The sequence below is a fragment of the Macaca mulatta genome, chromosome 3 (assembly GCF_049350105.2).
Source record: "Macaca mulatta isolate MMU2019108-1 chromosome 3, T2T-MMU8v2.0, whole genome shotgun sequence".
NCBI lineage: Eukaryota > Metazoa > Chordata > Mammalia > Primates > Cercopithecidae > Macaca > Macaca mulatta.
Genome location: NC_133408.1, coordinates 44369651 through 44380330, shown reverse-complemented (window position 1 = coordinate 44380330; position 10680 = coordinate 44369651). Strand labels below are relative to the sequence as shown.

Here is a 10680-nt window from a genome sequence, read left to right as displayed (position 1 = left end):
GCTTGAGCCACCACGCCCGGCCAGTCACCAGATCTTTCGTTTTTTTGTTTTTGTTTGCTTGTTTTTGGTTTTTGAGATGGAGTTGCACTCTTGTTGCCCAGGCTGGAGTGCAATGGCGTGATCTAGGCTCACCGCAACCTCCACCTCCCAGACTCAAGCAATTCTCCTGCCTCAGTCTCCCGAGTAGCTGGGGTTACAGGCACGTGCCACCACACCCGGCTAATTTTGTATCTTTAGTACAGATGGAGTTTCTCCATGTTGGTCAGGCTGGTCTCCAACTCCCGACCTCAGGTGATCCACCTGCCTCGGCCTCCCAAAGTGCTGGGATTACAGGCGTGAGCCAGCGCGCCCAGCATGTTTGCTTGTTTTTAGATGGAGACAGGGTCTCGCTCTGTCACCCAGGCTAGGGTGCAGTGGAGCGATCATAGCTCACTGCAGCCTCGACCTCCTCCTGGGCTCAAGTGATCCACCCACCTTGGCCTCCCAAGTAGTTGGGATTACAGGCTACTTTTTAGTAGCCGAGCTAATTTAAAAAAAACAAAAACAAAACATTTTATGTAGAGATGGGGTCTTGCTGTGTTGATCAGCCTGGTCTCAAACTACCAGCCTAAGTGATACTTCCGAAGTGCTGGGTTTACAGGCGTGAACTACCATGCCCTGCCCCCAGATCTCTGGGTTTTTCTAAAGAATTTGAGCATCCCAATGTGAATGTGAATTCTCCAGGTTAGAGAGGTTTGTGCCCCGAGGACAGGAAAGTTAGGTGGTGGAACATTAAGACAGGGTCAGGGAAGGCCTCCCTTGGAGAAGACCCCTGACCCAGGCAGGAATCCGCTTGCCAAGTCAGGAAGGAGGAGAGGAGAGGGTGGGGGAGGTGGGAGGCCTGACCACCGACCAGCCTTGTGGTCAGCGAAAGACCGCAGGGGCGCTGGGAGGGAGGATTCCAGCTCTGCCAGTTCTCCACGGTGGCCTCATTTGATCTATGCGGGTCACAGTCCCCGAACAGGGGGAGGAAGGCACACACTCCCTGCTGGCCTGCCCTCCCCAGCCCAGGGGTCCAGGAGGAGGGCTCCACGGTGCGCACCCGGGTGGCCTCTCCAGGGCCTGCTCAGGCCGGGCCCGGATGGCGCCTACTCCCTCTTCGAGTGCCATCGAATTGAGTGCTCATTAGCCACAATTTGCACCCCGGCAGGGGCTCCCCGAGGCCACGCCTGCCCTCTAGGGGGTGGCAGGGATCAGGCTGGGTACCCCCCACCCAGACACCCAAGCAGTGACAGTCGCCAACCGTGGCGCGCGGACACGCGCAGCAGGGATGCGGCACAGCGCGCGCTGCGCTGGGCACCGGCCGGCCCGGGACGCCCCAGGGGCCGCCGCATCGTGTCCCCTGGGCCGGGTGAGTGGCCGGGCCGGGAAGGGTTAAGCCCACCGAGCTGCGGCTGCCTAGAGCGGCGGCGGCGGCGGCGGCGGCGGCGGCGGGGGCCGGGGCGCGGGGGCGCGGCGGGCGGGCAGGGGCGGGGGACAGGATGCGGATGCCGGGGGGACTTCCTGTGCCAACCCCCGCGCCCCCGCCCCCGGCCCGGCCAGCGGCCCGAACGGACGCACTCCCGGGCGGGCGGGCGAGCCCAGGGGGACCCGGCCTGGCCGCGGCGCCCGCCCCGCCCCCGCCCCCGCCCCGGCCACCGCGCGGCCCGGCAAAGGCCGCCCGCAGGCTCCGGGCACCTGTAGCCCCCGCGGACCCGCGTCGCCTGGCCGCCGCCGACCCCAGGCGGAGCCACCCCGTGGTGCCGACCCCGGGCGCCGGCCTGGATCCCGCTGCCTGCGATGGTCCCGGGGGGCCGGCCCTGAGCCCCGCGCAGGATTCGGGGCGCTGCCTCCCGCCCCGACCCCTGCCGGAGAGTCTCCACCAACTTCTGCTCGGCCGCTCCTCTCGGCCCCTTCCCTTGGCCCAGGGCGACCTAGGCAGCCCAGACGGCGTGGACGCTCCGGAGTGCCCAGAAAGTCCCCGGGGTGGCCCTGCGCGTCCCGGCTCTTTCTGGATGGAGGTGCCTCCGGAATGAGCCGGCTGCACGCCGTGGCCTTCACCTCGCAGCCTCTGCTGACCACACCTCCCTAGTGCAGAGGCTGCCCCGGGAGCAGGAAATGCTCCACCAGGTGAGGCCCAGGGGATCGTTGGCGCTGGACCACCGGGGACGCGTCCCTTGAGAGAGTTTGGACTGGATGGCGCAAGTCGGCCTGTTTAGGGGAGAGGGGCCCGTTCTGCACGGGCCAGGGTGGACCCTCAGGGGCGCCTGGGCACAGGGCCAGGCCATGGGTGACAGTGCTCTGGACACCTGCCTTGCCTGGGAGCTGGGGTAGCAGCTGACACACGTGGCCTGCTGGTGGCCTTCTCAGAGCAGGCCAGGAAGGCAATAGAATGGAAGGGGCCAGGCGCGGTGGCTCACTCAACCAACACTTTGGGAGGCCAAGACAGGAGGATCACCTGAGGCCAGGAGTTCGAGACCAGCCTTGGGCAACATCGTCCACAATATTAAAAAAACCATAAAAATTAGCTGGGTGTGATGGCGCACACCTGTAGCCCCAGCTACTCGGTAGGCTGAGGCAGGAGAATCGATTCAACCAGGGAGACGGAGGTTGCAGTGAGCCAAGATCGCTGCAGTGAGCCAAGATCGCTGTACTCCAGCCTGGGCGACAGAATGAGACTCCGTCTCAAAAAAACAAACTATTAAAAAGGAGGCAGGAAGGATGTTGATGGACAGTCACTCTTAGGCCCCAGAGCTCCCCACCCTAAATGTCCCTTTGGTGACTCTAGCTTTCCTCCCTTGTGAAGGGCTGACACCCACAGTTGTGTCTCAGTGGGGCTACCCCACTCTCTATCCCCCTGTGAAAAGTCAGGAGAGGCAGCTCTGCCTCTGTGCAGGTGACAGCCTCCGTTGCTGGCTGCCACCTCCCCAGCCCTGAACCTCCGGGCCGCCGGCACTCCCGGTTCCCCACTGCGGCCTGGAAAGTCCTGTAGTTGCAGCAGGGGTGGAACTGACCACTCTAGGTGGCCTGAGGCAGAGGTGGAGGGCCTTTGGGGGCCTGTGGCACCTGGCAGGAGCTCAAAGCACTCCCGCCCATCTAAACCGCTTCCTTCCTTTCAGCACAGCCGACTCCCGGGAATCCGGGTCTGACCGCCAGGATGGAGGTGGGGCCAGCCACCGAGACCTTCGTGCTGGAACTTCGATGTCTTGAAGATGGGGGCCCAGGGCCTGACACCCTCTCAGGTGAGGGCCTGGGGGAATCCCTTGACAGAGCCCCATACCTGCCTGCCATGGCAGAAAGAGGCCCAAGAGTGGTGGGCAGCCTGCACAGACTCACACTAGCCAACCTCAGCTGCATTGAGTAACACCAGCAGCTCTGCCTTGAGATTTTCCAAGGTGGCTGTGTCAGGCAGGCTGAGGCCAGGCTGGTGAGGGGCTCCCCAGTCCCCACATGAGTGCTGACTGGACTCACACTCACAGGTGCATGCTGGCTGGAACTCATTGCTGTGTTTCCTGGCAGCCAGTGGGCCTCCTGGCAGCCTGGCAGCCAGTGGTGACCATCCTCACCACACCTGGCTCCAGCTCCTGAGTCAATTTCCACTCAATTTCCCAGATCCCATTCAAGTACTGCTAGGCACTCTTCCTCTGCCCCTCCTGCCCCGGATGTTGGCTCTGTGGCTTCCTTCCAAGACCTCTTCCTCTGGGACCCACTCTCGGCAAACCTTCTCTGGTGGCCACACTCATGAGAGCCAGTTTCCATTCTGTGCTTTAAGGGTGCTGAGTGAGGGCCTGGGGCAGGGCGGGACAGAGCTTGAAAAGGACCAAAGGAATTGAAGGGGTGGGATGGGGACGTGTGGAGTCAAAAAGGACCCTTCTGACCAGGCGTGGTGGTTCATTCCTGTAATCTCAGCACTTTGGGAGGCCAAGGCGGGCAGATCACTTGAAGCCAGGAATTTGAGACCAGCCTGGCCAACATGGTGAAACACCGTCTCTACTACAAATACAAAAATTAGCTGAGTGTGGTGGGTGCCTGCAATCCCAGCTACTCAGGAGGCTGAGGCAGAAGAATCACTTGAACCCAGGAGGCAGAGGTTGCAGTGAGCCAGGATCGTGCCACTGCACTCCAGCCTGGGCGACAGAGCAAGACTCTGTCTCAAAAAAAAGAAGAAGAAAGGAAGACCCTTCTGACTTGTACATTTAGCTGATGAAACTTTGAGAAGGTATAACATGTCAGACAACATTGAACTAGATGGTCACTAAAATGCCTTTGTTAAAAGTGCTGAGGTCAGGCACAATGGCTCATGCCTGTAATCCCAGCACTTTGGGAGGCCGAGGCAGGTGGATCGCTTGAGCTCAGGAGTTCGAGACCAGCCTGTGCAACATGGCAAAACCCCATCTCTACAAAAAATTTAAAAAATTAGCTAGGCATGGTGGTGTATGCCTATAGTCCCAGCCACTTGGGAGGCTGAGATGGGAGGATCGCTTGAGCTTGGGAGATTGAGGCTACAGTGAGCTGAGATTGCACCACTGCACTCCAGCCTGGGCGACAAGAGTGAGACCCTGTTTCCAAAAAAAAAAAAACCTGAAATTGCTGCCCCAGGGAGTCAGAGTGGCCTGTGGTCAAGACTGTGCCAGCAAAGAGGAGATTCACACAGGTACAATCTGTCTTGTTGCTCCCAGAAGGGGTGGGAGAAGGGAGTACCCCTTCTCCCACCAGTGGACTTGCTGGGGGGACAGTTTTCACCCTGTCTTCTCCCACCATGTGCTTCCCCCCAGCTGATGTGAATGTCTATGAAAAGCACACTCACGGATCCATTAGCCAAACCAAAGGTTATTAGGAATATTTTACTAGAGGAAATTATATGCATGTAGATCTCCCTTGGTGGAATTTTTTTTTTTTTTTTTTTTTTTGAGACAGAGTCTTGCTCTGTTGCCCAGGCTGGAGTGTGGTGGCTGGATCTCGACTCACTGCAACCTCCACCTCCTGGGTTCAAGCAGTTCTCCAGTTCTCCTGCTGCAGCCTCCCGAGTAGCTGGGACTATAGGTGCATGCCACCATGCCCGGCTAATTTTTGTATTTTTAGTAGAGACAGGGTTTCACCATGTCCCTTGGTTCTTTTTTTGTTTGTTTTTGTTTTTTGTTTATTTGTTTTTGAGACGGAGTCTCGCTCTGTCACTGGGCTGGAGTGCAGTGGCATTATCTCAGCTCACTGCAACCTTCGCCTTTCAGGTTCAAGTGATTCCCCAGCCTCAGCCTCCCAAGTAGCTGGGACTACAGCGCACGCCACCACACCCGGATTTTTTGCATTTTATTAAAGATGGGGTTTCACCATGTTGGCCAGGATGGTCTCGATCTCCTGACCTCGTGATCCACTTGCCTCAACCTCCCAAAGTGCTAGGATTACTACACACACGAGCCAACGCGCCCAGCCATCCTTTGATTTTATTAAATTAACATATTCCTGGAAAAGTGGCCAGAAAGCATTGCCTTCCATTACAAAATGGAAAACATATGATGTTATAGGGAGAAGAGATATTGAAATCAGATTTGGGAATAGAGAATGCCTCCTCAGGTCACATATAGGAAGAAGAATTGAGATTTTCCAATAGCACAATAGTAATACTCAAAATGAGAAACTCATGGTGGACATGGTGTGGAAAGAGAAGCGTAGTAACGGAGTGGTGCTGTTTGCGCAGGGCCTCCCAGGTTTATGCCTCCCAAAGTGTTGGGATTACAGGCATGAGCCATCACGCCCAGCTTAGTTAGTCCTTTGTATTCAGGAATGACAATCTCAAACACTCCCAGTCTCCTTGGTATTTTTTGTTACTTTGCAAACCAATCCTAACCTGCAGAGAGAGGGAATTTTCAGGCACCTACCAGGTTCCAGGGACTATGCCAGGGCTCTCGTTGTTGTACTGTTTAAGCAGATGGTGTGGGTATCACTGATCTATTTTATAGACAGGGCTGTGAGCCTGCAGGAGGTTGTACACCTGCCGACTGGTAGAGTTAGGTTCTGAACTGAGGACTTCCCGCCTGAAACTTAGTGGTCTCTTTGACACTTTGGTGATGTTGGGAAACTATTTGCGGTGACAATTCCAGGCAGCTTTATATAAATTATTTATTATTTACAGAGAAGGAGAGTTTTATTTATTTAAGGTGTGGCTGTAACTGAGGTCGGAGTTCAGCATGGGGTTGGTGGCTTGGCCATTGGAACCAACCCCATGCTGAACTGGTTCAGTGGTTTCTACTGGAGGGTGATTAAGCACAAGAGACTTCTCAGGATGGTCAGGGAGCCCCCGGCACCCCTGCTGGTGTCAGTGCCGAGAGCAGAGCATGGGCCCTGCGTAAAGGGAAGCTCCAAGGAGGGATCAGGGAGCTGGGGTCCAGAGGGAGGTCACCAGCAGTCCCTGGGCCTCCTTCCTTCCTTCCTTCCCCCCCTCTTTCCTTCCTTGTTTCCTTCGCTCTTTCTCTGTCTTTCTTTCAACATGGCCCAGGCTGGAGCACAGTGGTATGATCTCGGCTCACTGCAACCTCCACCTCCTGAGTTCAAGTGATTCTCCTGCCTCAGCCTCCTGAGTAGCTGGGATTACAGGCACCAGGCACCACACCTGGCTAATTTTTTGTATTTTTAGTAGAGACAGGCTTTCGCCATGTTGCCCAGGCTGGTTTCGAACTTCTGAGCGCAGGCAATCTGCCCACCTCGGCCTCTCAAAGTGCTGGGATTATAGGCATGAGCCACCATGCCCGGCCACCTGGGCACATTTCCAAGCCACCCCCAGCCCCTGCAGCATTTCAGTTTCTGCTGGGCTGCTATTGTTACTTGATCCAGCACTTTTGGGCTCCTGCTAAGAGTGTGTTAGTGTATCTTTGAGGGCAGGTAAGGGGCAGGTCCTGGGGTCTGGACCAGAGAGCTTCCTGTAGATCTTTCTCTCTTGGCTTCCTGCCATTTCTTCCACAGGTGGCAGTGGTGGGAGTGAGAGTCAGGAGGAGGAAGAGCCTCAGGAGGGGAGCAGCAGTCCACAGCGGCCAGCAGTCTTGGCCCCAGTGGGGGCCAGTGAAATCGCTGAGGAAACCCAGCCAGGACAACAGGAGTTGCAACTGCAGCAGTTAGAACAGCAGCCCAAACCGCAGCAACAGCCACAGCAGGAGCAACTGCAACAGCCGCAACCACACCTAGAACTGCAACAACAGCCGCAGCAGGACGGGCAACAACAGCTATCTCAACTACAGCAGGAAAAACACCAATCCATGCACCATCAGGAACTGAAACCTGAACTGCAGCTAACGCACCAGCAGCAACAGGTGCAGCCACAGCAAGTGCAAGAGCAACAGCTGTTACAGCAACAGCAGGAGCAGTTGCAACCACAGCAGGAGCCGTTACAGCCACAGCAGGAGCCATCACAGCCGCAGCAAGCACAAGAGCAACAGCTGTTGCAGCAGCAGGAACGGCTACAGCAGCAAGTGCAAGAGCAACAGCTGTTACAGCAACATCAGGAACAGTTACAACAGCAGCAGCTGCTACAACAGCAGGAACAATTACAGCAGCAACAGTTTCAACAGCAGCAGGAACAGCTACAGCAGCAGCAGCAGCAGCTACTGTTGCTGCAGCAGCAGGAACAGTTACAGCAGCAACTGTTGCAGCAGCAGCAGGCACAGTTACAGCAGCAACTGCTGGAACAGCAGCAGGCACAGTTACAGCAGCAGCTACTGCTGCAGCAGCAGGAACAATTAAAGCAGCAGCAGCAACAGCAGCTGTTGCAACAGCAGCAGGAACAATTGCAACAGCAACAACTGCAACCTCCTCCCCTGGAGCCTGAGGAGGAGGAAGAGGTGGAGCTGGAGCTCATGCCGGTGGACCTGGGGTCGGAGCAGGAGCTGGAGCAGCAGCGGCAGGAGTTGGAGCGGCAGCAGGAGCTGGAACGGCAGCAGGAGCAGCGGCAGCTGCAGCTCAAACTGCAGGAGCAGCTGCAGCAGCTGGAGCAACAGCTGGAGCAGCAGCAGCAGCTAGAGCAGCAGCAGCTGGAGCAGCAGGAGGTGCAGCTGGAGCTGACCCCGGTGGAGCTGGGCGCCCAGCAGCAGGAGGTGCAGCTGGAGCTGACCCCGGTGCAACCGGAGCTGCAGCTAGAACTGGTGCCAGCCGCAGGGGGTGGCGGAGCGGCAGTCCCCGGGGCTCCAGCCGCGGTCGTGGTGGCTCCCCCGGGCTACGTGGTGCTGCAGGAGCTCATGGTGCTGCCAGCCGTGGCAGCGCCGGCCGTGGTGGCCATCCCGGGCCCGGCAGGCAGCGCGGCGTTGACTCCCGCACGGCAGCGGCGGCGACGGCGCGCCCGGGACCGGCCGACTATCTGCGGGGAATGCGGCAAGGGCTTCAGCCGCAGCACGGACCTGGTGCGCCACCAGGCCACGCACACGGGTGAGAGGCCACACCGCTGCGGCGAGTGCGGCAAGGGCTTCTCGCAGCACTCGAACCTGGTAACGCACCAGCGCATCCACACGGGTGAGAAACCCTACGCCTGCTCGTACTGCGCCAAGCGCTTCAGTGAGAGCTCGGCGCTCGTGCAGCACCAGCGCACGCACACTGGGGAGCGACCCTACGCCTGCGGGGACTGCGGCAAGCGCTTCAGTGTCTCCTCCAACCTGCTGCGCCACCGGCGCACGCACTCGGGCGAGCGGCCCTACGTGTGCGAGGACTGCGGCGAGCGCTTCCGACACAAGGTGCAGATCCGCCGCCACGAGCGCCAGCTGCACGGCGCGGGCCGCTCCAGGGGCCTCGGCCTGTTGCGCTCCTCGCGGCCCGCAGCCCTTGGTGGCCCAGCCCGTGCAGAGCAGGCCGCCACGGCCACTGCGCCCGCAGACAAGGCGCTGTGAGAGCCGCGATCGGGGCTGCCTGGCCAGGAGGGGACCCCCTATCCGCCTCCACCTGAAAAGCTCCTTGACCCGGGTTCATGGGCGCTGGAGGCATCCTGGAATATCCCTGGAATAAAAAGCTTCCACCATCATCATCATCATCATCTCCCAGATTCCCTGAGAAAATGCCAGGTTCACAGATTCACCGCCAGAAAAAAACCATCCGCCAAAACAGAAGTGGACTGGGACTGAAACAGCACGCGGGACACGTTTGTCTGCCCTTGGAGGGGCCTGCCAAAAATTTTCGCTCCGGGAAAACTGGACTTACTACGAACGAGGAAAAACTCCCAGTGGCGAGACGATTAATGACACTGGCCGAGGACTGGATACCCACCAGGGGATCAAAGACGTGGTGAGACACACATGGAAAAGCTTCGATCCTGGCGAAAATGATCCCAAGGAAAAATTCGGGGAAGAAGCAAACTTGTTTGCACTATGTAGAAACTGAGCAAGGCATTGAATCGTCCTCAGTGGCATTTGCCTTGAAAATACTTTCCAAGATGGAAATTCATCAGGGTGGGTATAATTCTGATGAAAACGCCTGTGTTCATCAACACAGGGTCAGAGCGCTCACGGGATCAATGTGCAAATCCAAGCCAGGAAGTCCTGCTCCGGGTGGAAGGTCAAACCTTCCCTCCAGGGAACCAGGGGGCTCCAGCGGGCATCGGAGGCAAGTTCTTGGCCTCTGCTGCCAGGTCCCCCAGTCCCCCCAGGCTGCATTAATGTCCTCTGGAATAAGAGCCTGTGGCTGAAGCAGAGGGCCTTCTGCTAGAGTTTTCCAGGGTCTGGAAGGAGGGTCCTCCAGAAGGAGCTCCGAGGTAGCCCCACTGTGGCCCCCTGGACTCCACCAGCTTCATGCTTCTCAGATACTACCCAGGGGCCGGCACTGGGAGTCCGGGGCAGATTTCTCCTGCACTAGGCTATGGGGGTTTGGAGGGCTGCCTGAGCAGACCCTGCGCCATGGCTGGCGCTGGGGGAAGAATGTCTGAGACAAGGTTTGGGAGCAATGCTCTTTACTACGTTTACCAAATCGTCTGGGGCAGGGGCTGTGAGCTGCAGCAGTTGCTGGTGCCTTGTGGGAAGGTGGGGCAGGGAGGACACTGCCCGTCACCTCTGTCCCCAGTCACTTCCTGCTTGACCTGACTCTTCACATGTGGCTGCTTAATTCCTGCCCCTCTCTCCCCAGCTGCTTCTCCTTTACTAACACACCTGCTACATTTTACACATGTGTTGGTAAGTGAGAAACAGAAACGAAAAATAAATTAAAATGCAGAAATACAATGTCCTTGTCTTGGTGTTTTCACCTCTGGGTTTTGTGTCTTCCATAGGGCTTGCTTTCTTTTCTTTCTTTCTTTCTTTCTTCCTTCTCTTCCCTTCCCTTCCTTTCCCTTGTCCCCCTTTTCTCCTTTCTTTCCTCTTTCCCCTTCCCTTCCTTTCCTTTTTTCTTTCTTTTCTTCTTCTTTTTTTTTTTTTTTTTTTTTTGAGACGGATTCTCGCTCTGTCGCCCAGCCTGGAGTTCAGTGGCCGGATCTCAGCTCACTGCAAGCTCCGCCTGCCGGGTTTACGCCATTCTCCCGCCTCAGCCTCCGGAGTAACTGGGACTACAGGCGCCCGCCACCTCGCCCGGCTAGTTTTTTGTATTTTTTAGTAGAGACGGGGTTTCACCGTGTTAGCCAGGATGGTCTCCATCTCCTGACCTCGTGATCCGCCCGTCTCGGCCTCCCAAAGTGCTGGGATTACAGGCTTGAGCCACTGCGCC

General features: G+C 57.5%; 1 protein-coding gene across 3 annotated transcripts; it reads left to right on the top strand.

Annotated features, from left to right (window-relative positions):
* Positions 1-718: 718 nt before the first annotated feature.
* On the top strand, positions 719-10202 carry ZNF853 (zinc finger protein 853). 3 transcript variants are annotated; one of them, XM_077996154.1, is made up of 3 exons: positions 719-1390; positions 3138-3260; positions 6976-10202. In XM_077996154.1, the coding sequence occupies exons 2-3, from the start codon at positions 3176-3178 to the stop codon at positions 8880-8882; spliced, it is 1992 nt and encodes a 663-aa protein (XP_077852280.1). In that variant the 5' UTR covers positions 719-1390; positions 3138-3175; the 3' UTR covers positions 8883-10202. The 3 variants fall into 3 exon arrangements, with proteins under 3 accessions (XP_077852280.1, XP_028700946.1, XP_014988747.3); XM_028845113.2 differs by lacking the exon at positions 719-1390 and adding an exon at positions 1440-2148; XM_015133261.3 differs by lacking the exon at positions 719-1390 and adding an exon at positions 1661-2148 and having other exon boundaries at positions 3143-3260.
* The last annotated feature ends 478 nt before the right edge of the window (positions 10203-10680 follow it).